Source organism: Pogoniulus pusillus, chromosome 17, assembly GCF_015220805.1.
Source record: "Pogoniulus pusillus isolate bPogPus1 chromosome 17, bPogPus1.pri, whole genome shotgun sequence".
Classification (NCBI taxonomy): domain Eukaryota; kingdom Metazoa; phylum Chordata; class Aves; order Piciformes; family Lybiidae; genus Pogoniulus; species Pogoniulus pusillus.
The window spans coordinates 507,676-535,263 of record NC_087280.1 but is presented as its reverse complement, the minus strand read 5'-3'; the positions used below and the strand labels follow the sequence as shown (position 1 = coordinate 535,263).

Sequence of the window (27,588 nt, the reverse complement as noted above, 5' to 3'; positions counted from 1 at the left end):
TCCCCCTTGAGTCACAGGGTGCATCGGGCTGGGAGGGACTCTCAGGTTGGGAAGGACCCTCACAGGGCATCTCGGCCAGCACACCCTATTGGACACTTCCATCTGGATCAGGTTGCTCAAGGCCCCATCAAATCTGACCTTTAATGTCCCTAGGGGTGGGGTCAGCCCTGGGTCCAGTGCTCTTTAACATCTCTGTCACAGACATGGGCTGTGGCATTGAGGCACCCTCAGCAGGTTTGTGGTGGCACCAAGCTGTGTGGTGCCATGGACTCACTGGAGGGCAGGAATGGCATCCAGAAGGGTCTTGATGGGCTTAAGAAGTGGCCAGCTGCAGGAGGTTCAGTAAGTCATAGGGCAAGGTCCTGCAGCTGAGTCGGGCCAAACCCAGGCACAAGTCCAGGCTGGGTGCAGTGAAGATGGTGCTGGGTGCTGAGCATCTCCCCAGGAGCCAGCAGTGCCCTCCTGCAGCCCAGCAGGCAGCCAAGTGCTGGGCTGCAGCCAGAGCAGTGTGGGCAGCAGAGGGGATTGTGCCCCTTGGCTCTGCTCAGACCTCACCTCCAGTCCTGCCTCCAGTGCTGATGTCCCCAGCACAGGAAGGACACAGAGCTGCTGGGGTGAGGCCAGAGGAGGCCACAGAGATGCTGCCAGGGCTGGAGCAGTTGTGCTGTGAGCACAGGCTGAGGGAGCTGGGGGGGTGCAGCCTGCAGAGGAGAAGGCTCCAGGGGCTCCTCAGAGCTGCTGCCAGTGCCTGAAGGGAGCCTGCAGGAAGGCTGCAGAGAGACTTCTGCTGAGGGTGTCCAGAGACAGGCCAAGGGCAATGGTTTGGAGCTGAGGCAGAGCAGGGTTGGACTGGAGCTGAGGAAGAAGTTCTGCAGTGTGAGGGTGGTGAGAGCCTGGCACAGGCTGTCCAGGGAGGCTGTGGCTGCCTCCTGCCTGGGGGTGTTGAGGGCCAGGCTGGATGAGACCCTGAGCAGCTGAGTCTAGCTGAGAGGTGTCCCTGGGCATGGCAGGGGAGTGGTGTAGATGGGCTCTGAGGTCCCTTCCAGCCTGAGCCATTCTGTGATCCCACTGGGGACAGCACTTGGCCTCCTCCTCATACCTGTCTCGGAAATGGGGTCACTGCCAGCTCAGCCAGGTAGAGCTGCTCCCCTCTGACCCCAGCGCTGTTTTTTAGCGGTGGGATTGGCTGCAAAGAGGTGACCTTGGGGAACGAGAAATGTCAACAGCCTTCGATTCCCTTCCCAAACAAAGGCAGAGGGGCAGGGCCAGAACCCTCGCTGCCGTTGCTGGTTTTGTTTCTGTCTGCTTCCTCATCTCTGGAGGGTTTATGGCTCACTCCACCCTGCTGAGCTATGTGAGGTGCCTGCAGAGACGTGGGGGTGGCTTTTTGGCGTTGCTGCCATTGATCTCATCGGTGGATGGTGCAGAGGTGGCTCAGAGATGGCTGCAAAAGCCAAGCCCTGTGCTGCTGGTGCTAAAGGAAGCCAAGTTCCTCCAGGAAGCAGCGTGGGGAATGAGCCAGCAAGGAGGCTCAGAGTGCAGCAGCACCTGCCAGCCAGAACCTATCTTGATCCCTGCTGAGAAGCAGCTGGACCTTCCTTACAGCCTCATTCCTGTGTGGAGAGTCATGGAATCAGTCATGGAATCGTGGAAGCATAGAATTGTGGAGTCATAGCTTCAGAGAATAGTTTGGGTTGGAAGGGACCCCAAAACTCAACCAGCTCCAACCCCTTTGCCATGGGCAGGGACACCTCCCACCAGCACAGCTTGCCCAAGGCACTCCTAGAATGTGTTGGAAGGGGCCTTGGAATCAGATGATCTTCAATCTTCCACCAGCCCAGGTTGCCCAAGGCCTCATCCAACCTGGCCTGCAACACCCCCAGGCAGGAGGCAGCCACAGCCTCCCTGGGCAGCCTGTGCCAGGCTCTCACCACCCTCACCCTGCAGAACTTCTGCCTCAGCTCCAGTCCAGCCCTGCTCTGCCTCAGCTTCAGACTATTCTGCCTTGGCCTGTCCCTGGACATCCTCATAACCTCTGTTGGACTCTGCCCCAGGCTTGGGGCAGGACAGCTCTGGATGGCTGCGCTGAAGGGTACAGCCAACTCGCCCAGAAAGGGGGAGGGCATGACAGGCCAAGAGGAAATGGCCTCAAGCTGCACCAGATGGAGCTGGAGCTGCTGGAGAGGGGCCAGAGAAGGCCATGGAGGTGATCAGAGGGATGGAGAATCTCCCCTGTGGGGACAGGCTGAGGGAGCTGGGGTTGATCAGCCTGGAGAAGAGGAGGCTGCAGGGAGAGCTCAGAGCAGCCTTGCAGCAGCTGAAGGGCTTCAGGAGAGCTGGGGAGGAACTTTTGTCCAGGGCTGGCAGCGCCAGGATGAGGGCCAATGGCTTTGATCTGGGAGAGGGGAGACTGAGAGTGGAGAGGAGGAAGAAACTGTTGAGAGTGAGGGCGGTGAGAGTCTGGCACAGGCTGCCCAGGGAGGCTGTGGAGGTGTTCAAGGCCAGGATGTTCAAGAGCTTGAGCACTCTGGGCTGGTGGAAGGTTGAAGATCATCTGGTTCCAAGCCAGAAGCAGACCTTCAATATTGGAACCAGGTTATCTTCAAGGTCCCTTCCAACCCAACTCATTCTAGGAGTGTCTGGAGCTATCTGTGCTAGTGGGGGATGTCCCTGCCCCTGGCGGGGCATTGGCACTGCCTGATCTTTGAGGTCCCTGCCAACCCCACCCCTTCTCTGGTTTGTGTTTCTGAGTGCAGGACCCCAGAGCTTGGCCCTGCTCCCTGTCAGCACTGACCCCACCTCTTCTGCAGATGCCAGGTTTGGTGCCTGAGCTCTTGCTGGGCACAGTGATTGGCTCGGTTTAGGTTTACCATTTCCTCAGAAGCCATCCCCAGCTGCTGACTTCCTCCTCCACACCCTGCGTGTCCTTACCAATCCCCTGCCCACAGGACAGCTCCCTTCATAAAACCAACTAACATTTAACATCCCATTCCCCAGAGGAGCACAGCTCAGAGGACCATCTGACAGGAGCTGCGGGGTGATGGTCTGAGCGCCTTCAGAGCATGACTCACAGACTCATCTGGTGCATGTGGTTGACCTTTCAGACCGCTGACTCTGGTGCCCCAGCACCACCAGGGCACCACTACGGTGTCACCACTACGGTGCCCTGGTGACACCCTCAGCACCACATCTTCACAGCTATTCAATCCCTCCAGGGACGGGGACTCCACCACTGCCCTGGGCAGACTGGGCCAGGCCTTGACAGCCCTTTTGGGGGAAGAAATTGTTCCTCATGGCCGACCTGAACCTATCCTGGTGCAGCTTGAGGCCATTTCCTCTTGGCCTGTCATGCCCTCCCCCTTTCTGGGCGAGTTGGCTGTACCCTTCAGCGCAGCCATCCAGAGCTGTCCTGCCCCAAGCCTGGGGCAGAGTCCAACAGAGGTTATGAGGATGTCCAGGGACAGGCCAAGGCAGAATAGTCTGAAGCTGAGGCAGAGCAGGGCTGGACTGGAGCTGAGGCAGAAGTTCTGCAGGGTGAGGGTGGTGAGAGCCTGGCACAGGTTGCCCAGGGAGGCTGTGCCTGGGGGTGTTGCAGGCCAGGCTGGATGAGGCCCTTAGTAGCTGAGTCCAGCTGAGAGGTGTGCCCTAGGCAGAGGCTTGGAGCAGATGGGCTCTGAGCCCCCCCCAACCTGAGTCATTCTGGGATCTCGCAGTGGCTTCCATGCTGGGATGCAGAGGGAACAGAGAGAACCGAAGCAGTTAAGCCAAGACAGGAGGGCGGCTGCAAACAGTCCCTAAAAAGGAGCTGCAGCAGCGGGTGCCCCGGGGCAGAGGAGCGAGTCCAGGAGCAGGCAGGCTCCCCTCATCGCTGCTCGGCCATGCAAGTGTCCCTGCCCCACCCGGGAGGCAGCGGGCACGCAGGAGCCGCACTGCTGGCACCCGCCGAGGGAGGCATTCTGCCTCAGTTCGCCTCTCAGGCTCCTTCCCCTGCCCCAGAGCAACAGCCACGACCTGGCTGTTCATTGTGAGCCAGGGAGGAACCCTGACAGGGGGCGAATAAAGGCACCAGCCCCGGTCTGCCTCCAAGGCTCTTGCCAGGAGGAGAAGGCAGCTGGTGGACACTGTCACTAAGGGCAGCAGCAGGAAGCAATCATCTCAGACCTGCTGCCTGTTTTCAGCTGCTCCTGGTGGCCCCGCAGGACGTCTGCTGAGCATGCTCTGGGTGTACGAGTCCAGCCCGGGAGCGATGCAGTGCCAGAAGGCCCCCAAGGGGCGCTGGGCACTCCTCTTCAGATCCTTGCCAGCTCTCTTTGGGTGGAAAACCTCTTACACCTGAAACCTGGAACTGCGAAATCTCAGTTCCCTCCCCTGCCAAAGCCTTTCTCACAGCTGAGAGATCCACATGCCACTGAGGCTGTGTCCAGCTGGGTGCAGGCAAGCCCCAGCCCCGGGGCACGATCGCATCCAGCAGCAGCAGGGCAGGGACTGTGCCCTGTGCTGGGCACTGCTGCGGCCACAGCTTGAGTGCTGGGCTCAGTTCTGGGCCCTCACTCCCAGAAGGACACTGAGGGCTGCAGCAGGGCCAGAGAAGGGCACAAAGCTGGGGCAGGGTCTGGAGAGCAGGGCTGGGGAGGAGCAGCTGAGGGGGCTGGGGGGGTTGGTGTGGAGAAGAGGAGGCTGAGGGCAGAGCTCATTGCTCTCTGCAGCTCCCTGGGAGGAGGCTGCAGTGAGCTGGGGTTGGGCTCTGCTGCCCAGCCTCAGGTGAGAGAAGGAGAGGAACTGGCCTGGAGCTGTGGCAGGGGAGGGTTGGGTTGGAGAGGAGGAGAAATGTCTTTGTTGCCAGAGTGGTGAGGGCCTGGCAGAGGCTGCCCAGGGAGGTGGTGGAGTGCCCATGGCTGGAGGTGTTCCAGCTCCGTGTGGCCATGGCACTTGTGGCCATGGTTTGGTGCCCGTGGTGGTGCTGGGCTGCTGCTGGGCTGGGAGGGCTCTTCCAGCGCGAACCATGCCGCGGCTCTGGGTTGCCTCTCGGTCGGCGCACAGTGCACTGCTGCCCCCGGGCTCACCGCGGCAGTGCCTGCGCCAGGCCACAGCGCTCAGCACAGCTGCGGGGGGCGCAGGGAGCAGCCGCTGGGCCCGCAGCTGAAGCTGCTCCCCCGGCACTGCGAGGGCCAGCAGGAGGCTGCCGGGGCCCGAGGCAGCTGGGCGCTGCGTGCCCTGCCCGGGAGGCCCAGCCGGCGCTGGCCGCGGGGCATGAGGGTGCCGCGGCCGGAGGCCGGACCGTGGCCAGGCCTGCGGCGCGGGGGCTGCGGCCCAGCCCGCTCCGTGCCGCGGGGGCGGCGCCGGGGGCAGAGGGGCGGCCCCGCCGCGGGAGGCAGCGCCGCCGGCCCTTGGACCCGGGCGCCGCGCCGAGCCGGGGCGAGCTATGGCGGCGCCGGGGCAGAACCTGGCCGTGGTGGTGCACCGAGCCGGGGACCTGCGCCTGGTACGGGCCGGGGCGAGCGGCCGGGAGCGGCGCGGCTCGGGGCCGGGCGGAGGGGGCCGGCGAGGGGCTGCGCTCGGCGGCGCTGCGGGGAGGGGCGGCCGGGCCGCGGGGAGGGGGTGCCGGGCATGGCCGACAGCGCCCCGAGAAGCCGGGAGCCTGCTGGGGCTGAGCCCGCGGCACCGAGAGCTGGGCCGCTCGGCTGTCCCGGCCCTCCCAGCGGACGCTGGTCGGTGAGCCCCGTGCTCGGGGCCGGGGGATGTGAAGGGCTCGGGGCCGGGGGATGCGAAGGGCTGCCCGGGCACCTCTACGGGCCCTGCCGGGGGAAGGAGGGCAGAGGGAGTGGGGAGGCGGTCGGCGGACGGTCCTGTTAGCCAGGTGTTGCCAGAGAGCAGAGAGAGCCGGAGCAAGGCAGCTGTGGGTTGGCACCAGTCGGGAGGAAGAGCTTTACAGTGAGGGGAGTGAAGTACTGGCACGGGCAGCCCGGAGAGGTGGCGGAGGCCCCATCCCTGGAGGCATTCAAGGTCAGACTGATGGGGCCCTGAGCCGCCTGCTCCAGTGAAAGATGTCCCTGCTAACTGCCAGGGCTTCGTCTGGAGCAGGCTGCCCGGGGAGGGGAGCAGTGCCCGTCCCTGGAGGTGCTCGAGAACTGCGCGGCCGTGGTGCCTGGCACCAGGGTTTGATGCCCGTGATGAGGTTGGGTTGATGCTTGGACTCGGTGAGCCTGGAGGTCTTTTCCAGCCCAAACAACTGTATGATTTTAGGCAACGTTTGAGGGTCCCTTTCAGCCCAGTGCGTTCTGTGGAGGGTGATGGGTTGGTGCTTTGGGCGGCCGCAAGGCCGAGTGAGAGACGGGAGGGAGGGCTGAGGGGGAGCAGCCAGGCTGGTCACGACTGTGTCGCTGCTGGAGTGCGCTGGGGGAGAGCAGGACCTTAGCTCTCAGTCGGTGCTTCAGGCTGATAATGCCCCTGGCAGTGCTTGGGCGTTTGTGGGTGCTGCTGGAGGGTGCTTTGGCAGCTGCCTGGTCTGCCAAGGAAGATTTACCAGGGGCAAACACTGGCAGGCAGCTTTCTGAGCAAACAGTTGTTGCTGGGACTTTGGATAGCTGCAGCAGCCTGCCCGGGGGCTGCTCAGCAGGGACGCAGCTGCCTTGCACCATTTCTGCCCGGCTCCAGCTGCAGGTGCCAGAGGCTGAGCCGTGTTTGGATGACTGCTGCCAGCCACCTTTGGTGCAGCTCCAGCTTCACTGGAAGCCTGTGCAGCCTGACTGCATGGACAGGGAGGCAGCACCACACTGAGAACTTGGGTTGTTCCTCCGGTTCATCAATGTGTTTCCAGGCCCCCTGTGGTTCAGAGGTGTGTGAGTCGTGTGAAGGTGGATGTTGGCCCTACCCTGTCTGTGTTGTTAGTCTCCAACCTGGCTTGTATCCAGATGTGGGAGTTTTCCTTGGGATATTGGGCTTCAGACACTGGAGATGCTCCTCAGTGTTCCCCCCTGGCCTTACTGGCAGTTCTGGGCCCCTCAAGTACAAGAAAGACACTGAGGGCTGCAGCAGGGCCAGAGAAGGGCACAAAGCTGGGGCAGGGTCTGGAGAGCAGGGCTGGGGAGGAGCAGCTGAGGGAGCTGGGGGTGGTTGGTGTGGAGAAGAGGAGGCTGAGGGCAGAGCTCATTGCTCTCTACAGCTCCCTGAGAGGAGGCTGCAGTGAGCTGGGGTTGGGCTCTGCTGCCCAGCCTCAGGTGAGAGGAGGAGAGGAACTGGCCTGGAGCTGTGTCAGGGGAGGGTTGGGTTGGAGAGGAGGAGAAATGTCTTTGTTGCCAGAGTGGTGAGGGCCTGGCAGAGGCTGCCCAGGGAGAGGTGGTGGAGTGCCCATGGCTGGAGGTGTTCCAGCTCCGTGTGGCCATGGTTTGGTGCCCATGGTGGTGCTGGACTGGAGTGGGTAGCCCTGCAGGTCTGCTCCAGCATGGGCAGTTCTATGACTCTGGGGCTGAGCTGTGCCCGTGGCTGGGCACAGGCAGCTGATGCCTTTTTCTCTCTGTCCGCAGGAGAATCGTCCGATCCCCGAGCCAGGGCCCAATGGTAGGTCTGGAGATGGCTGCTGCTGTCCACTCTCCTTGGTCATCTTTCTTTTCTCATCCTCTTTTATCTCTTCTTGATGTTATAAAGTGAGGAAGTATTGCCTAAGAGGCTGGAGGAGGTCATGCTGCAGGGGCCCTGGGTGGGCAGAGCTGTGGCAGGCACAGACACGGCACTCAGCTGCCTTCTTTTGCTTCCTCTTTCATCTGTTCCTGTGCTGCACATCCAACAGCTCTTGGGACATCTCAGATGGCCTTAAGATCATGGAATCTGAGAATTGTTGGGGCTGGAAAAGTTCCCCAGGATCATTGAGTCCAACCATCAACACCACTGTGGCCCCAAGTGCCATGGCCACACACCTCCCTGGGCAGCCTCTGCCAACCCCGACCACTCTGGCAACAAAGATGTTTTTCCTCCTCTCCAACCTAACATTCCCCTTTCCAGGCCAGTTCCTCTCCTTCTGTCCCCTGAGACTGTGCAGCAAAGGCCAACCCCAGCTTGCTGCAGCCTCCTCTCAGGGAGCTGTAGAGAGCAATGAGCTCTGTCCTCAGCCTGGATATGTTCCAGAACTTCCTGGCCATGGCACTTGAGGCCATGGTTTTGGTGGCCATGATGGTGTTGGGTTGCTGGCTGGTCTGGGAGGGGTGTCCCAACCCAAACTGTGCCGTGATTCTGTGACTCCCTGCAGCTGTGTCCTTCAGCAGCTGTCTCCTGCAGGTGCCATCCGCTGATGCTCGCACGGCTCGGTGCAGCTGCTCACTGCTAGTAACTGCAGATGTCTGAGCAGTGGCCTGGCCTGTGCCATCTGGGCCAGCTGGGCAGGGTGGGCGTTGCTCTCCTGGCGCCCAGGAAGGTGAATGTGCCCGTTTCTGGCAGAGGTGCTGCTGCGGATGCACTCGGTGGGGATCTGCGGGTCCGACGTGCACTACTGGCAGCACGGCCGCATCGGGAGCTTCGTGGTGAGGAGCCCCATGGTGCTGGGCCACGAGGCGGCGGGCACTGTCCTCAGGGTTGGCCCGGGGGTGACTCATCTGAAACCAGGTAAGTGGGAGCAGAACTGCCCTTGTAGCTGCCCCCTGGGCACATGCTGGGGAGAGGCTGTGGGTGGTTCTCTGACGTTCTGAGCTGAGCACTGCACACATTGGCCTCCTCCTCCAGAGAGGCTCTTGATCACCCAGCTGGGCACTTAGGGTGTTCATCACCCAGCGTAGGGTGTTCCTTAGCTGTTTCCTGGCACGTCTTGAGTTGGGCTCACTCAGTTTTAACACAGAGTGGGAACCAGGTGGCTTGTGGAGAAGCTTCAGAAACATTGTGTGGTGCTCTTGCCAGCAACAGTGGCAGGAACCACTGGACATTGTGGCCACCAATGCGCCTGCAGTGGAGGGAGGTCGGTGGAGCAACTGTGCCAGGCCTTATGGCGTGACCTCAGCAACTTTGCTGATTGGACCAAGCTCTGTGGTGCCATGGGACTCACTTGAGGGATAGGATCCATCCAGAAAGTTCTTGACAGGCTGGAGAAGTGGCCAATGCCAACTGCAGGGGGCTGACCAGGTCACAGGGCAAGGTCCTGCAGCTGGGTCGGGCCAAGCCCAGGCACGAGTCCAGGCTGGGTGCGGTGAGGTGAGAGCAGCCCTGAAGAAAGAGCCTTGGGGGTGCTGGGTGCTGAGCAGCTCCCCAGGAGCCAGCAATGCCCTCCTGCAGCCCAGCAGGCAGCCAAGTGCTGGGCTGCAGCCAGAGCAGTGTGGGCAGCAGGGCAGCAGAGAGGGGATTGTGCCCCTTGGCTCTACTCAGACCTCACCTCCACTGCTGCTGTCCCCGGCACAGGAAAGACACAGCTGCTGGAGAGCACAGGCTGAGTGAGCTGGTGGGGTGCAGCCTGCAGAGGAGAAGGCTCCAGGGGCACCTCAGAGCTGCTGCCAGTGCCTGAAGGGATCCTGCAGGAAGGGATTCTGCTGAGGGGGTCTGAGCCTGGCCAAGGGGAATGGTTTGGAGCTGAGGCAGAGCAGGGCTGGACTGGAGCCGAGGAAGAAGTTCTGCAGTGTGAAGGTGGTGAGAGCCTGGCACAGGCTGTCCAGGGAGGCTGTGGCTGCCTCCTGCCTGGGGGTGTTGAGTGCCAGGCTGGATGAGGCCTTGAGCAGCTGAGTCTAGGTGAGAGGTGTCCCTGCCCTGGGCAGGGGCTTGGTGCAGATGAGCTCTGAGGCCCTTTCTGATCTAGGCCATTGTGTGACTGGAGAAGCTCTTCAGTTCCCTGTGCTCAGGCACGTCCTAGGACATGGGCTGGGCAGTGAAGTTTGCAAAGTTGGCTGATGCTAGCAACTTAATGGAGGGTGGAGATGATACAGGAGAGCTGGTAAGAGTTTCAGGGAAGCCTTGGCATGCCTGGGCAGGAGTCACAGGTGAAATTCAATGCAGAGAAGCTTTCTGTGACAGAAGCAGCAGTCCTAGCTTTGTACCTGAAGTGAGGGGCTGAGCTCCAGTGCTGAAGGGTGAGAGCTTTGGGAAGGTTGGATCAGTCCTGGTGGAAAAGGCAAAATCAGAAACTCAGTCAGAGGACCGCTCTGCATGCACTTCTGGTCTCCTTCCTGAAGGAATGGAAAAGAAGTGAAGGTTTCAGGGGAGAGCAGGGAGATGGCAGGATGTGGAGCAGCATCTCTATGGGAGAGGATTAAGTGAGAGGCTGGAACTGGAGAGACAGTTCCAGGAGAGGTCTGGATGCCAATATAGAGCAAGGAGAGGACACTTGAAGGTGGCTGATTCTCTCCTTCCTCCAGCAGCAAGAGCCAGTGGGAGCCAGGGGCAGCATTCACCTTAGACACAGCAGAGCTGCAGGCCTCCGTGGCAGAGGGTGTGAGGATGCTGGAAGTCCACTCGGTGGAAGGTGGAGGAGAGGCTGTCCAGAGCTGCTGGATGCAGAGGAGCCACAGGCACCCTGGGAGGGTTCACAACCAGTTAACTGCAGCTGCTCACCAGTGGCGTTCCCCGGCGCAGTGCTGGGGCCCCTTCTCTTTGATGACTTCATCTGGCTGAGGGGTCAAGGCCCCCTCAGCCAGTCTGCAGGTGGCAGAGCAGCTGCTAGAGGGCAGGGAGGCTCTGCAGAGGGACCTGGCCAGGCTGTATGAGGTTCAACAAGGCCAAGTGCTGGAGCCTGCTCTTGGGTCACAACCACCCCATGAGGGCTCCAGACTTGAAGCAGGGCAGGAATGGAGGATGCTGGCAATGAGGCTGCTGTGAAGGCAGCTGCCTGGTGTGTGCAGAGTGGTTAGCAGATGCCCCTCTTGTTTCTCCTGTGCCAGGCTGTGTGGTTGATTCTTCTGCCCCTCTGCTCTGCCCTGCTGAGGCCACCCTTGCAGTGCTGTGTCCAGGGCTGGGCTGCCCAGTTCCAGTGGCAGGGACCTGCTGGAGAGAGGCCAGCAGAGGCTGTGAGGATGCTGAAGGGCCTGGGACAGCTCTGCTGTGAGGAAAGGCTGAGAGCCCTGGGGCTGGGTAGTGTGGAGAGGAGAAGGCTGAGGGGGACCTGAGCAGTGGCTGTAAATATCTGAGGGCTGGGGGTCAGGAGGAAGGTGCCAGGCTCTGTGTGCTGGTGCCCAGTGACAGCACAAGGAGCAATGAGTGCAAGCTGGAGCCCAGGAGGTTCCACCTGAACAGGAGGAACAACCTGCTTGGTGTGAGGGTGCTGGAGGCCTGGAGCAGGCTGCCCAGAGAGGTTGTGGAGTCTCCTGCTCTGGAGGGATTCTGAACCCCCCTGGGTGCCTTCCTGTGTGGCCTCCCCTGGGCAAGCCCCTTCCAACCCTGCTGCCCTTCTCCCGCTGCCGGCAGCTCCCTGCCCACCGCCTTCCTGACTGACAGAGTGTGCTTGCCCCTGGCAGGTGACCGTGTGGCCATCGAGCCTGGGGTGCCACGGGAGATGGACGAGTTCTGCAAGAGCGGCCGCTACAACCTGTCCCCGAGCATCTTCTTCTGTGCCACCCCCCCCGACGATGGCAACCTCTGCCACTACTACAAGCACAATGCCAGCTACTGCTACAAGTCAGTGGTGCTCCCTCTGTGCAGGCAGAGAGCCAGGCGGTGACTTTTCATATGGGGGGGTGAGATGAGCTGGAGAGGTCACTCCTGGCCCTGGGGTGGGTGAGATGGGCTGGAGAGGTCACCCCTTGGCCCTGGGGTGGGTGAGATGAGCTGGAGAGGTCACTCCTGGCCCTGGGGTGGGTGAGATGGGCTAGAGAGGTCACTCCTGGCCCTGGGGTGGGTGAGATGAGCTGGAGAGGTCACCCCTTGGCTCTGGGGTGGGTGAGATGAGCTGGAGAGGTCACTCCTGGCCCTGGGGTGGGTGAGATGAGCTGGAGAGGTCACCCCTTGGCCCTGGGGTGGGTGAGATGAGCTGGAGAGGTCACTCCTGGCCCTGGGGTGGGTGAGATGGGCTAGAGAGGTCACTCCTGGCCCTGGGGTGGGTGAGATGGGCTAGAGAGGTCACTCCTGGCCCTGGGGTGGGTGAGATGGGCTAGAGAGGTCACCCCTTGGCCCTGGGGTGGGTGAGATGAGCTGGAGAGGTCACCCCTTGGCCCTGGGGTGGGTGAGATGAGCTGGAGAGGTCACCCCTTGGCCCTGGGGTGGGTGAGATGAGCTGGAGAGGTCACCCCTTGGCCCTGGGGTGGGTGAGATGAGCTGGAGAGGTCACCCCTTGGCCCTGGGGTGGGTGAGATGAGCTGGAGAGGTCACCCCTTGGCCCTGGGGTGGGTGAGATGAGCTGGAGAGGTCACTCCTTGTCCCACCTGAGGTTTCACTGCTTTCTGCTCTGTGCATCAGGTGCGGCAGCTGCTGCCCAGAGAGGTTGGCAGGCAGGCAGGTGCTGTTCAGTCAGCACTGCTTTACCCTTAAGCTCTTCTCCCGTCCACTCTTCACTCTTGGTTTCCTTTCTGCCGTCCTTTTAGTGTCTTTGCCTTCTCAGGAGGGTGCCTGAAGGCCTCTGTTTGCTTCTTTGTGCTGCTGCTTTTCAGGAAGCACTCCCGGGGAGTGCTGACAGCTTGCTCTGTGCTTTGGGACAAAGTCACTTTGCTCAGAGCAGGACAGGAGCAGGAGAGCAGTGGCCCTGCTATGGGTTATTTGGGGTAGCCTGCACTGGCCCCTCTAAACCCCCAGCTCTTCTCACACCCAGTTTAGCAGCCTTGAATGTGGGCCATGGAATGGTGTGGGATAGAAAAGCCCTCCCAAGATCATCAGGAGACCACCATGGCCATTCAACCATGGCCCCAAGGTCCATGGCCACATGTTTCTTGAGCACCTGCAGGGATGGGGACTCCACCACCTCCCTCTTCCCATGCCTGACCACTCAGGGCAGTGCTGGTTTTGTCCCCGAGGTGTTTGGTCCCTGCTCTGCTCCCTGACTGCTGGGAGGGTGGTGCCGGGGACACAGCATGAGGCATTTGGTGCCTCAAGGATCCAGGGCCTGGATCTGTCTGTCTTTGCTCTGTGGGGCATCAACACTGGCAGCAGGATGTGTTCTCTGGGTGCTTTCACCTAGATCAGGGCTCTGGGAGTTCACCAACTGCTCCCAGACAAAGGGTAGCCTTGGGGGTGATGCCTGCACTCCTGAGGGGCTTCTCCCAAAGGGAACAAGAGGCAAAGGAGTTTCCAGGTTGACTCCCCAGGGGAAGTTTGTAGGTCCCTGTGCTGGATGCTGGAGCAAAGCTCCGTGCTGTAGGTGCCCCTGGTGCTGCTGCAGAGGAGCAGTCTTGACAGGAGGATTCCAGGAGGCTCTCAGGCAAGGGGGAAATTGTGTTTTGTGACTGTGATTGAACCCAAGCTTGATCTTTGCCATGGCTTTGCTCATCACCTTCAGAGACCTCTTTGGTGCCAAGCTGCTTGTGTCTGGTCCTTGCAGGCTTCCAGACAATGTCACCTTTGAAGAAGGAGCCCTGATTGAGCCCCTCTCAGTGGGCATCCACGCCTGCAGGAGGGCAGGAGTCACCCTGGGGAGCAAAGTCTTCGTGTCTGGCTCTGGTACAGTCACCATGCCCAGCCCTGGGCTTCTCTGCCTGCTGTGGCCTGGAGGGGGTGGACAGGGGTGCAAGCTCTGCTGCTGGGCCCTGGCATGTTGTAGAGGGGGTAGCCAAGGGTGCAAGCTCTGCTGCTGGGCCCTGGCATGGTGTGGAGGGGGTGGGCAAGGGTGCAAGCTCTGCTGCTGGACCCTGGCATGGTGTGGAGGGGGTGGGCAAGGGTGCAAGCTCTGCTGCTGGGCTCTGCTGTGGGCCTGGGCCTGTGCTCAGGGGGAACTTGTTCCCCAGCACTCCCAGCTCCTCTGCCCAGCTGCTCTGCAGCAGGTCTCTCACCTGGCCTGCTGCAGGAGGTTGTTTCTCCCCAGGGGCAGGACCCTGCACTCACCCTTGCTGAGCTCAACGGGGTTCCTCTGCCCAGCTCTGCCTGGCTGGCAGCACAGCCTGACAGGTGTCAGCCACTTTGGTGTCATCAGCAAACTGGCGGAGGGTCCACTCAGTGCCCTTCTCCAAGTCATTGCCGAAGATGTAGGACAAGCAGCACTACCCCTGGGGAGCACCACTGGCCTGAGGTCCCCAGCTAGACCCTGCACCACTGCTCCCAACCCTCTGAGCTCTGGCCTGCTGCCAGTTCTCCCCCAGCTCCCTGCCTCTCAGCTGACCCACACTTCCTGAGCTTCGCTGGGAGGCTGTTAGGAGATGCAGTGTCCATAGCTGTGCTGAGGTCAGGGTAGATACCACCCACTGCTCTGCCCTCATCTCCCCAGCTGCTCACCCCAGCAGAGCAGGCTGGCAGACTGCTCTAGCATGAGTGAACTTCTGCTTACTACTCCTCATGCTCTTCTTTTCCTCCTCATGCTTAGAGATGACCTCCAGAACGAGCTGCTGCATGCCCTTTGGAGGGATGGAGCTGAGGCTCTCTGGCCTGTATTTGCTGGGTGCTCCTTCTTACCCTGTTTGCAGACTTGGCACAGAGAGGGGCCTTGGGGCAGCCCTTGCCCACCCTGCACTGCAGTGCTGCATTTTGAGCAGCCCAGGTGCAGAGGACAGTGCCAAAGTGTGCTGAGCCTGCCAGCTGCAGAGAGCAGAGCAGTGGTGAGGTTTGCCTTGCAGAGCCCTCGCAGAGCAGCAGCTGCGCTCAGGGAATCACAGCAGAGTTTGCGTTGGAGGGCTCCTTAAAGACCATCTTGCTCCTCCCTCCTGAAGTCAGCAGGGACACCTTCAGCTGGATCAGGGTTCACAGAGACTTGCCCAGCCTTGGAAACTGCCATGGAGAGAGCATCCCCAGCTTCTCTGGGCAAACCTGTGCTGGTGTCTCAGCAGCCTCCCAGTGAGGGATTTCTTGCTCATGTCTAAACCGCTTCTAGTCTACAGCTGTTGTCCCTTCTGTCACTACATGCCCTTGGACAAAAAGTCCTTCTTGGCTTCCTCTAGGGCCTCTTTAGGTACTAGAAGGCCTCAGGAAGGTCTCTCCAGAGCCTTCTCTTCATTTCAAACCATCCCCCCTTGTCCTGTCACAGCAGGCTCTGCTAAAATGTCCATCCCCACCTTTTTTATTGGCCTCTTTAGGCACTCAAAGGCTACCAGAAGGTCTCCCTGGAGCCTTCTCCTCTCCAGGCTGAACAAGCCCAAACTCTCTCAGTCTGGCCTCACAGCAGAGCCCTGCCAGCACTGCTGTGCCCTCCTCTGGCCCTGCTCCAACAGGTCCCTGTCTGTGCTGTGGGCTCCAGAGCTGCCCCAGCACTGCAGGGGGGTTCTCAGTAGAGTCCCCTCCCTTGGCCCTGACCAGAGTAACACTGTCACTCCACACAGCTCCAGTTCTTCTCATCACCCTGAGCCAGCCCACGACCCCTGGGCTGCAGAGTTGCTGAAGCTGCTGGTGCCACCACCATGGGGTGCTGCTGGTGCTGGGATCTGCAGACACATCCGAGCCCCCTTCAGCCTAGAAGCAGCTGAGCTGCAGACAGTCAGAGCTTGTGGCTGGTGCTGCCTGCCCCTGACAGATGTCCTCTTTCTGCCTTTGTGCCCAGGACCCATTGGCCTTGTCACTGTGCTGGTTGCTAAGATGATGGGGGCAGCCACCGTGGTGGTCACAGGTAAGTCCTGCTGGCCAGTGGGGCCAGTCCCTTCCCTCAGGCACCTCCTCCCTTCTCCAGGGCCTTCCAGAGATGCTGCAGGGTGGCTGAGCCAGACATGATCTCAGCCTGCTCCTTCCTTGCTTGTAGGTGCATCCCATGGGGGCCCATGGGCCATGCATGGAGTAGGAGCAGGCATCTGGAGGGCATCCTAGGAAAGGCCTCAGTGCCCAGGAGGCTTTGATCTCTGCACCGTGTGAGATCTCTTAAGAAGATGCAGGTTGTAGATGATGCTTCTCTGCTAGGTTAGCAGAGCAGGGCAGTGGCTTCTGCTTCCTAGCACAGGGAACCAGTGCAGTGCTTCAAGGAGAGGACACCATAGGCCCTTGGATGAAGTTTGTAGCCCTTCTCCAGCCTCTGAGTAGGCCTTTCAGCAAGGGGTAGTGCCTCTATCTGAGCTCCCCTTGCTCCTGCTGCCTCTGATCCCTGAATGCATGCTTCTTTATTTCCCCTTTTGAGCTTTTCGGACCTCCACTTTGTGGTTTGCCTTTTGGCTTAGATCAAGCCTCGAGGATCAGGTTTGGTTGTCCTTTGAATCATAGAATCAGTCAGGGTTGGAAGGCACCACAAGGATCATCCAGTTCCAGCCCCCCTGCCATGGGCAGGGACACCTCACACTAGATCAGGCTGCCCAGAGCCTCATCCATCCTGGCCTTAAACACCTCCAGGGATGAGGCTTACACCACCGAACTGGCCAACCTGTGCCAGGCTCTCTCCACCCTGAAGGTGAAGAACTTCTTCCTGACATCCAGTCTGAATCTCCCTATTTCCAGCTTTGTTCCACTCCCCCCAGTCCTCTCACAACCTGACACCCTATAAAGTCCCTCCACGGCTTTCTCATAGCCCCCTTCAGATACTGGGAGGTCACAATAAGGTCACCTGGGAGCCTTCTCTCCAGACTGAACAGCCCCAACTGCCTCAGTTTTGGAGTGCTCACAGACCTTGGTTATTTCTTCTTCTGGCCTGGTCTTCACCCAGGTTCACAGGGCAGGCAACACAAGTCTGCTCTGCAGCCTGTTGGAGCTCTTCCTGGGAGATTTGCTCTGAGCAGGGCCCCCTTGTGGAGCTTGATGGTGCCCTGGACACCTTGCTTGTGTTGTCCTTTCTTGCCTTGTGCCTCTCCAGACTTCCTTTTGCTGTTCTTCTTTCTGCTCTCCTGCTCTGGGGGTCATTTTCACAGGAACATAGGCTCAGAGGATGTTAGAGGTTGGAAGGATCTCAAGTTGATCGTTGAGTCCAACCCCCTACCAGAGCAGGACCACACAATCCAGCTCAGGGCACACAGGAACACATCCAGACAGGCCTGCAAAGGCTCCAGAGGAGACTCCACAGCCTCTCTGGGCAGCCTGTGCCAGGCTCTGGCACCCTTCCAGTCAAGAAGTTCCCCTTGTGCTGAGCTGGAGCCTCCTGTGCTGCTTGTCCTGTCCCAGGCAGCAGTGAGCAGAGCCTGTCCCCCACTCCTCACCCCCAGCCCTCAGGGCGTTACAGACTTTGATTCAATCCCCTCTCAGTCTTCTCCAGGCTGGATGGGTGGGCAGAGGCCAATGAGATGAGACTGAACAAGGCTAAGGGCAGGTTCTGCACTTTGGCCACAACAACCCCAAGCAGCACTACAGGCTGGGGCCAGAGTGGCTGAGAGCAGGCAGGCAGAGAGGGAGCTGGGGGTGCTGGGAGAGAGGAGCTGCAGAGGAGGCAGCAGTGCCCAGGTGGGCAGCAGAGCCAATGGCAGCCTGGGCTGGCTCAGGAGCAGTGTGGGCAGCAGGACAAGGGAGGTTCTTGTGCCCCTGTGCTCAGCACTGCTCAGGCCACCCCTGGAGTGCTGTGCCCAGTTCTGGGCTTCTCCATTGCAGAGAGATGTTGAGGTGCTGGAAGAGTGCCCAGAGAAGGGCAGCAAGGCTGGGGAGGGGCCTGGAGCACAGCCCTGTGAGGAGAGGCTGAGGGAGCTGGGGGGGTGCAGCCTGCAGCAGAGGAGGCTCAGGGCAGAGCTCATTGCTGCCTGCAGCTGCCTGCAGGGAGGCTGTAGCCAGCTGGGGTTGGTCTCTGCTGCCAGGCAGCCAGCACCAAAACAAGAGGACACAGCCTCAAGCTGTGCCAGGGGAGGTCGGGGCTGAATGTTAGGAGGAAGTTCCTGGCAGAGAGAGTGATTGGCATTGGAATGGGCTGCCCAGGGAGGTGGTGGAGTGGCCATGGCTGGAGGTGTTGCAGCCAAGCCTGGCTGGGACACTTAGTGCCATGGTCTGGTTGGTTGGGCAGGGCTGGGTGCTAGGTTGGGCTGGCTGAGCTCTCTTCCAGCCTGGCTGATTCTATGAATCTGTGATTCTAAATCTTCAGCATCTTAGCAGCTGCCCTTCTGCTTGCCCATTCAATCCACCCTTCTCTTTGCCATGCTAACCCAGCCCAGCTCCTCCACCTGTCCTCGAGGCTTCTCGCTATGGCTTGCCCAGAAGAGTGGAGAGCTGGAGTGAGAGCTCAGGAGAAATGGGTTTGAACTGGCAGAGGGGAGGTTGAAACTGGGTATTAGGAAGAAGTTCTTGACAGTGAGGGTGGTGAGAGACTGGCACAAGTTGCCCAGGGAGTTTGTGGAGCACAACGTCCCTGGAGGTGTTGAGGACCAGGTTGGATGAGGCCTTGAGTGACCTGTTCTAGTGGGAGGTGTCCCTGCCCTGGAATTGGCTGACCTTTGAGGTCCCTTCCAACCTAAACCATTCTGTGATTCTCTGATGCTCTCTGCTTGCAATGCCCACTGGGGTTTCAGCAGGGATGCTTCCAGCTCCTGCTGCTGCTCTTGGCTCCCCCCTGAGTGGCAGTGCCCAGGAGCAGCAGCTAACAGGCACAGCTTGCTGCAGCAGTTTTGGTCCAAAGCCTCAGGATGGCCCTCTGTGCCAGGTCCTGCCCTCTGTGCCAGGTCCTGCCCTCTGTGCCAGGTCCTGCCCTCTGTGCCAGGTGTATTTTTGACCTCTTAATCATGCGTTGCCATCCTTAGGCTGAGAGACAAAATGCAGGTGCCACCCTCTGACCTCTGTGGGAGCATCCCTCAGCAGTGTCTCATGGCAAAGCCTAAGGCAGGTCCTTGCCTTCTTCTTCCTCAAGCCTCTGGCTGCCGAGAGCAGGGCTGGCCCCACCCTGCAGGCTTGGGCTCAGGGACCTGAGCAGTGCAGGCTTCAGCCTCTGTGCAGTCATAGAATCAGAGAATCAGGCAGGTTGGAAGAGACCTCCAAGCTCATCCAGTCCAATCACCCAGCCCTGGCCAGTCAACCAGACCATGGCACTAAGTGCCTCATCCAGGCTTGGCTTCAACACCTCCCTGGGCAGCCCATTCCAATGCCAGTCACTCTCTCTGCCAACAGCTTCCTCCTAACATCCAGCCTAGACCTGCCCTGGCACAGCTTGAGACTTCTTTTACTGGTTGCCTGGCAGCAACCCCTGGGCAGCCAACCCCACCTGGCTACAGCCTCCCTGCAGGCAGCAATGAGCTCTGCCCTGAGCCTCCTCTGCTGCAGGCTGCACCCCCCCAGCTCCCTCAGCCTCTCCTCACAGGGCTGTGCTCCAGGCCCCTCCCCAGCCTTGCTGCCCTTCTCTGGGCACTTTTCCAGCACCTCAACAGCTCTCTGCAATGGAGGAGCCCAGAACTGGGCACAGCACTCCAGGGGTGGCCTGAGCAGTGCCAGTGACCAGTCATGTGAGGATGGTGATTGCTGGTGCAGCAGGAGAAGCTCTGCTTCTGAATCACCTGTGAGGAACCCTGAGCTGGGGCAGGGGGTAGTGCATGCTGCTTCTTGGGTAGGGAGGGGGAAACGGTGGTGGGGCTGAGGCAGTTGGCCCAGGATGCCACCCTGTGCCTGCTGCTGCCGCCCTGTGCCTGCTGCTGCCACGGGACTGGAGCCCGCCTGGAGGCCTCCAGGGTGGTACTGCCCCTGCTTTCCAGCACGTGGCCTGGCTGAACCTCAGCCCATGGATCCAGCCTGGCCAGATTCCCCTGCAGAGCCCTGCTAGCCTCAACAGAACCACCCAATGTAGTGTCATCTGAGCTCCACTAGATCCCCAGCTCCTCCCTCTGGCTCTTTCTGGGCTTGCCTGCTCACTCGGCCCAAGCTGAAGCTGCTCAGGAGGTGCTCAGCAGTTTGAAGAGCAGGAGAACGGGAGAGCTGTGTAACAGCAGGGGTGCCCTTAGTGCTAACAGCTCACTCCTGCAGTCTGCTCATCTGGAAGCATCCTCTGATGGCTCCTGGAGGGAGCCCTGGGAGAGCTGCGACTTGCTTCGGTCTGGTAGCACGAGGAGGGAAATGCACAGGCTGACCCTGGTGGCTCCTGGCAGAAAGGCTGCTTGGTGCTGGGCTGGCCGAGGCCAGGGAGCCATCAGGGAGCAAAGGTGGAGCAGCACCCTGGGAGAGGTGTCCTGGAGGGTGTGAGCAGAGCATCTTGTGCTGGTGTGGCAGTGCAGCAGTGAGTGGTGGGGTTTTGCCTGGTGCTGGGCCCCTCCCTGCGCACAGTGGCTGGGGGGGGGCTGTTTGCAGCCCGTTTTTGCTGAGAGGTTGAGCTCCTGCATGGACTGCTGAAGCTGCTTCATCAAAGAGTCACTGCCAGAGAGCCACCAGGCAGGGCAGGGCAGTCCTAGGGGCAGCTTTGGTAGGCACAGCCCTGCTGCTCCATCTCAGCACTGCCCTGGGTGTGCTGCCTCCCTGCTGCCTTCTGCCTTTGCCTGCACTGAGCTTCCTCTGCTCCGCAGTGCTGGGACAGCAGCGCAGAAGTGCCTGGCCACAGCTCTTCCTGCTGTGCTTGTGCCATCCGTGTGCCTGCCCTTTGGAGTTAAGCTTGGCCGCCTGTTTGCCTTGGCACACTGCTGGTGTTCTGCAGTACCAAGGAGAAACTGAGAGGTCGACAAAGTCATTGTCCTAGGAGAGCTGCCAGGCCCTGTGCTGGCAGCTGGTCCTTCACTGTGCTGTGCACAGTGTGCCCTGCAGCAGTGAGCTCCTACTGGCAAGCCCTTGGGCATCTCCCGTGGCTTCAAGGTGTCATATTCCAGGCTGGAAGGGACCTCCAAAGCTCATCTAATCCAAGCCCTACACTCAGCAGGGACATCCTCCACCAGAGCAGGTTGCTCACAGCCCAGTCCAGTCTCACCTTGAACGTCTCCAGCCATGGGGCCTCAGCCACCTCCCTGGGCAGCCTGCTGCAGTGTCTCAGCAGCCTCCTGCTGCAGAACTTGTTCCTCACATCCACTCTCAGTCTGCTCTGCTCTCATTTCAAACCATTGCCCCTGCTGCTGACCCTGCAGGCCTTTGGGCACAGTCCCACTGCAGCCTGCTTGCAGCCCCTGCAGGCACTGGCAGGCAGCTCTGAGGTCTGCCTGGAGCCTTCTCTTCTCAAGGCTGAACACCCCCAGCTCCCTCAGCCTGTCTTTGTAACAGAGCTTCTTCAGCCCCCTGATCATTTTTGTGGCCCTCCTCTGGACCTGCTCCATGTCCTTCCTGTATTGAGGGCTTCAGACCCTGCATTTAAACATCCAGTCAGTGTGGAGAATTGTTGTTTTACTCCTTTGAAGGGACTGAGATACATCTTCTGCCCTTTTGCCCTGGGCAGCTCATGACTCACAGCTAGGACAATGCAGGTCTCACCAGAGCAGAGCATGGTGGTAGGTACCTTCAATCTTCCACCAGCTCAGGTTGCTCAAGGCCTCATCCAGCCTGGCCTTCAACACCTCCAGGCAGGGGGCATCCACAGCCTCCCTGGGCAGCCTGTTCTAGTGTGTCAGGTGCCTTCTGTTGGCATTGCTCTGCTAAGACTGGGCAGATGCCAGGGGTGGCTGAATCCAGCTCTGCCTGCTGCAGTCTGGTGTTTGGAGACCAAGCCTCAGGGGGAATTTGCTTCATTACTGAGAGCACTGTTGAGTGCCCATGGTCTCCCTGCTGGGCACTGGGGTTTGGGGGATACCAGCCATGCCAGGCAGAAGCATTTCTCAGCATTTCAGGTGCCTGCTGGCAAGGCATCTGTTGATGCAGCCCAGGCTGTGATTGCCTTCTGCATTCATCCTCTGCCTGCCCAGAAGTGAGCAGGTCTCCTTGCCCCCTCTCCAGGAGTGGTGTGAATCCACAGGAGGGGAGGCAGAGCCTTTGCTCCCCTGGGTCAGGCTACAGATGGGTGACTTCCATCAGGCCTTCTTGCTGGGAGGCTGTTTGTGTCAGGAGTAGCAGAGTCTTTACTCTGGGTAGTCTACAGCCATTCTTGGGGCTGCAGTTTCACGAGAGTACAGGCTCACAGGATACAGGGATTGGAAGGGACCCAAAGAGATCATCCAGTCCAACCCCCTGCCAGAGCAGGACCACACAATCCAGCTCAGGGCACACAGGAGCACATCCAGACAGGCCTGCAGAGGCTCCAGAGAAGGAGACTCCACAGCCTCTCTGGGCAGCCTGTGCCAGGCTCTGGCACCCTTACAGTCAAGAAGTTCCCCTTGTGCTGAGCTGGAACCTCCTGTGCTGCAGCTTCCATCCACTGCTGCTTGTCCTGTCCCAGGCAGCAGTGAGCAGAGCCTGTCCCCCCCCATCCTGACCCCCAGCCCTCAGAGACTTACAGACATTGATTCAATCCCCTCTCTTCTCCAGACTGATCAGCCCCAGGGCCCTCAGCCTCTCCTCACCAGGCACTGCTCCAGTCCCCTCATCATCCTCGCAGCTCTTCACTGGACTCTCTCCAGCAGCTCCCTGTCTCAGCTAAGCTGGGGAGCCCAGAACTGACCACAGGCAGGTTTCCCACTTGCCCTGCCATGTAACTGCTGTGCTCTCTCCTGAGAGCTGGCAGCTGCTTGCCAAAGCAGGCAGCTCTGTTCAGATGCCAGTGTGTGTAGGAAGCAGTCTGCAGGCTCAGGTCCTCTCTCCCCCACATAATGCCCCAGCTCCAGCTGCTTGTTTGGTCTCTCCCCAGATCTGTCTGCCCCTCGACTGCAGAAGGCCAAGGAGGTGGGGGCAGACATCACCATCCAGGTGACGAAGGAGAGCTCGCAGGAGGTGGCATCCAGAGTAGAAGCCCTGCTTGGCTGCAAGCCTGAGATCACAGTGGAGTGCACAGGGGTAGAGGCCTGTATCCAGGCTGGCATTTACGTGAGTAGCACCTGCCCTCCGAGGAGGGGTAGCCCCATCAGGGGCTCTGCCTGTCCTGGGATGCCACCCTGAGGGAGGGGTTTGCTCCCACAGTGCTTAGCTTCAGTGAGCTCGGTGCCAGGGCAAGAAGATGTTCTTAAGGCAGCAAGCTAAGAGAGGTAGCATCTCTGCAGGCAGCATGGGAATTAGTGGCTGAGAGCAGCCTGGAGGGGAAGGCCTTGGGGGTGTCAGTTGGTGCCAAAGTGGCCAGCAGCCAGCACTGCTCCCAGCCCAGAGCCAGCTGTGTGCTGGCTGCAGCCAGAGCAGGGAGAGCAGCAGCACAGGGAGGGGATTCTGCCCCTCTGCTCTGCTCAGCCCTCACCTGCAGCACTGCCTGCGGCTCTGGGGCCCCAGCACAAGAGGGACCTGGAGCTGCTGGAGAGGGGCCAGAGGAGGCCATGGATGTGATCAGGGGCTGGAGAAGCTCTGCTGTGGGGACAGGCTGGGAGGGTTGGGGCTGATCAGAAGAGAAGGCTGCAGGGAGAGCTCAGAGCAGCCTTGCAGTAGCTGAAGAGCTCCAGGAGAGCTGAGGAGGAACTTTTGGCAAGGGCTGGCCATGGCAGGCTGAGGGCCAATGGCTTTGATCTGGGAGAGGGGAGACTGAGAGTGGAGAGGAGGAAGAAACTGTTGAGAGTGCAGGTGGGGAGAGTCTGGCACAGGCTGCCCAAAGAGTTTGTGGCTGCCCCCTGCCGGGAGGTGTTGCAAGCCACGCTGGATGAGGCCTTGAGCAGCCTGGGCTGGAGGAAGGTTGAAGATCATCTGGTTCCAAGCCCATGGCTTTGCCCATGGCAGGGAGCTTGGAACTAGCTGATCTTCAAAGTCCCTTCCAAGCCAGCTCGTTCTAGGAGTGCCTTGAGCAGCCTGGGCTGGTGGGAGGTGTCCTTGCCCACGGAAGGGAGTTGGAGTAAATGATCTTGGATGTCCCTTCTGCCCACTCCATGGTCCTGTGATTTGCTTGCCCATTTCCCAAGGACACCACAGTAAGAGCCCAGCCTCCAGGCGTGGCTGTGCAGCATCTCTGAGAGGTGGTGCAGGTGGCACAGCTCCTTCCACTCAGCTGCAGCTGGGCACAAATGAGGAGCCAATGAATAGCATCAGGTGAGGAGCAGTTAAGGAGGGGTTGTGCTGAAGTGGGCGGTGTGGAGGAGCTGGTGCAGTTTCCTGGTGCAAGCAGAGGAGGATGGCTGGGATGAGCTGCACAGGAAGAAGTCCCGGTGGAGCAGTGGGCTCTGAATGTTACTCCAGAAGTGATTTTTGTCCTTCTAAGTCCCAGCCACTTCTCAACAGAGATGTGGACACCAAAAGCTTTCAGAGGGTTTCCAGAGATTGCTTCCCAAGCCTTGTTTGTTGCATGTTTTGTGCTCAGGAGCATCCTGCCCCTCTCCCAGCTTCTCTGCCCCGCCCCAGGCCACCCACTGCAGGCACCAGTTGTGCCTTTCTGTGTCTGAGAGGCTCTGGCGGCAGTGCTTGTTCCACTGTGTGACATCTGTGTGTGTCTGCAGGCCACTCGCTCAGGTGGGACCTTGGTGCTGGTGGGGCTGGGCGCTGAGCTGGTGACAGTGCCCATGGTGAACGCGGCCGCGCGCGAGGTGGACATCCGCGGCATCTTCCGCTACTGCAACACGTGAGTGCCGCAGCCTGCCCGCCGCGGGAGCCCTCCAACCCTCCTGCCAGGGCAGGGCACACAGCAGCACCTCCGGGTGGGCTTGGGAAGTCTCCACTCCAGCACCTCTCTGGGCAGCCTGCTCAGGGCCTCCAGCGCCCTCACAGGCACAAAGTTTCCCCTCCTGATCCCGTGGCACTTCCTTGCTCCAGTTTGCCTCCAGTGCCACCTGTGCTGCCCTTGGCCATCCCTGAGCAGAACCTGGCTCTGTCCCCACACTGCCCTGCACGTCTTTATCACAGCAATGAGGGCAGCCCTCAGCTCCTGGGCAGGCTGCTCTTTGAGTCTGTCCCCAGCTGGCCTTGCCCTGGAGGCAGGAGGGGCTCTGCTGTCCTCAGCTGGGTCTTGCACTCCTTGGCCAGGGCCTGAGACTCAGCACTACCCCTCTGCAGCCTGCCTTCTGCTCTACTCAGGGCTACAGCTCCTTGCTAGTGGGACAAGAGTCTTTGCTTGGTCTGCAGAGGTTGGCTTCCAGGAAGGCTTCATGAGATGCAGTCAGGCTCCTTCTTAACATGGAAAATGTCTTCAGCTGGGCATTTTGGGAGTCAGATTGGCTGCTCCAGCCCCTTACGTCCCCTTGGCCTGGGCTGAGGCAGTCACTGCCGTGAAACCAGGCTCCTCCAGGCTCCTCTGTGCCCTTTCCTTGAGGCTCCAAGCTGATGGCTGCCACAAAGCTGCTGAGGGGCCTGGAGCAGCTCTGTGAGGAGCAAAGGCTGAGAGCCCTGGGGCTGAGAGCCTGCAGGAGAGCAGCCCCAAAGGGGAGCTGAGCAGTGCTCAGCAAGAGCTAAAGGAGCTGAGGGGGGCAAAAGACTGGGGCCAGACTCTTGTCAGTGGTGTCCAGTGCCAGGACAAGGAGCAATGTGCACAAACTGGAGCCCAGGAGGTTCCATATGAACAGGAGGAGAAACTTGTTTGGTGTGAGGGTGCTGCAGGCCTGGAGCAGGCTGCCCAGAGAGGCTGTGGGAGTCTCCTGCTCTGGAGAGCTTCCAACTGCCCCTGGCCATTGTGACCCTGGGCAAGCTGCTGCAGGTGCCCTGCTTCAGCAGGGTGTTGGACTGGATGTTCTCCAGAGGTCCCTTGCAGCCCCTGCAGGGAAGATTGCTCCGGTTCTGACCCCCTGTTCCCTGTTTCCCTGTCAGGTGGCCTATGGCCATTGCCCTGCTGGCGTCCAAGCGCATCGACGTCAGGCCCCTGGTCACGCACCGCTTCCCCCTGGAGAGGGCTCTGGAGGCCTTCGAGACCACCAGGAGGGGCGAGGGGGTCAAGGTCATGCTGAAGTGTGACCCCACCGACCAGAACCCCTGAAGTGCCCACTCTGCCTGGCTTTTGCCCCCCGTGACTCCACCTGCCTGAGATGGGAAGCGTGAGGCCTTGGCAGGCCGAGGTGCAGCTGCTGCCTGTGCCCACAGGCACCTCAGGCAGGTGCTGCCCTCTAATAGAGCGTGGAAATTGGTGGCTAATTGGGGTGGGAGAACCAATGGTTGAGATCAAAGTGCTGCAGTTTGTGGAGATGGTGCTGGTTAGATGATGGTTCACACAGCTGGCTCCCCCCAGCAGGCTCCAGGCACAGAAGAACCTGGCTTCTATTGGGCACAGACACCTGTGTGCCCACCAGCCTTGGCCACCTCATGGTGGATGTGCTGCAGGGGTGAAGGGAGGGTGGAGATGCTGGCACTCCACCTTCCTGCCCCAGCACTGCCCTGGAGCTGTGCTTGCTTCACTTCTTCCCACCTGGCAATGCCTGGGCACGGGGTAGCCCTGCATGAGTACCCTACCTTCCAGCTGAGCCTTCCCTGGGTGCCAGGAACTCAGGAACGTGGAAAGCCTGTGGAACACAGCCTGTGGAACACAGCCTGTGGAACAAAGCCTGTGGAACACGGCCTGGCCAGCACACCTCTGCACTTTGGGGTCATTCCCTGCATGGTCTCAGCAGGTAGCAAACTCCAGCTCCACAGCCCAGAGCCTGGGCTGCTTGGGGCCCAGCTGGGACCATCCCTGCTCTGTCACTTCCAGCAGCTCCACTGCAGAGCAGGGTGCTGTGTGTCTGCGGGGAAACTGAGCCCACAGGGCCTCTGTCCTTCTGTGCTTCCCAAGCTGGAGCTGTTCTTGGGGGCCACAGTTTCTGTGTGTGTGGAGGGGAGCCTGGCTGAGAAGTAAAAGGGCAGCGTCACTCAAGGGTCCTACCACTGACTGCAGCTGTGCAGGGCCTTTCTGCTAAGCTTGTGAGCCATGAAGAGGTACTAACCAGGTACTAACCAGGCCCAAACGAGGTACTAACGAGGTAGCAATTTGCAAATCTGACCTTTAATTATTCACTTTAATTTGAGCACTGAGATCAATCCCTCCCTCGGGCTGGTGCTGAGCTGTCCTCAATAAATACCACTCAACTGCTACCTGTGTCCAGCAGAGCCTGGGGGAGCTCTGGGGGGCTCTGTGGTGTTGGGCCCCAGGAAATGGATCTGTTGGAGAGGGTCCAGAGGGCGCCATCAAGATGATCAGATGGCTGGAGAAGCTTCCCTGTGGGGCTGTTCAGCCTAGAGAAGAGAAGGCTGCAGGGAGAGCTCAGAGCAGCCTTGCAGTAGCTGAAGGGCTCCAGGAGACTCGGGGAGGGACTTTTGGCAAGGGCTGGGAGTGCCAGGCTGAAGGCCAGTGGCTATGAGCTGGAGTGGAGGAAATTGTTGAGGGTGGGGAGAGACTGGCACAGGCTGCCCAGGCAGGTTGTGGCTGCCCCCTGCTTGAAGGTGCTGCAGGCCAGATTGGATGAGGCCTTGAGCAGCCTGTGCTGGTGGAAAATTGGAGATCATCTGGTTCTAAGCCCATGGCTTTGCCTATGGCTAATAGGCCGAGATGGTCATCAAGGTCCCTTCCAAGCCAACTCATTCTAGGAGTGCCTTTAGCAGCCTGGGCTGGTGGGAGGTGTCCCTGCCCCTGGCAGGGGCTTGGAGCTGCCTGATCTTTGGGGTCCCTTCCCACCCAGCTCATTCTGTGATTCTGTGCAGAGCTGTTGCCCTGTCGGCTCTCACCAGGCTGCAGGTGAGCTCATTGCTGCTGTGACCATGAAGCCTTAAATGACCCAAACAGTTGGAAGCCAACACCTGGGTTTATTGCAG

At 60.1% G+C, this 27,588-nt stretch overlaps 1 protein-coding gene across 1 annotated transcript; it reads left to right on the top strand.

Annotated features, from left to right (window-relative positions):
• The first annotated feature begins 5,356 nt into the window (after positions 1-5,356).
• SORD (sorbitol dehydrogenase) lies at positions 5,357-26,871 on the top strand. Its single transcript, XM_064157156.1, has 9 exons — positions 5,357-5,482; positions 7,524-7,557; positions 8,431-8,595; positions 11,421-11,580; positions 13,433-13,551; positions 15,575-15,640; positions 22,601-22,776; positions 24,318-24,439; positions 25,618-26,871. Exons 1-9 carry the CDS (start codon positions 5,423-5,425, stop codon positions 25,781-25,783), a joined length of 1,068 nt encoding a protein of 355 aa, XP_064013226.1. The 5' UTR covers positions 5,357-5,422; the 3' UTR covers positions 25,784-26,871.
• Positions 26,872-27,588: the final 717 nt, after the last annotated feature.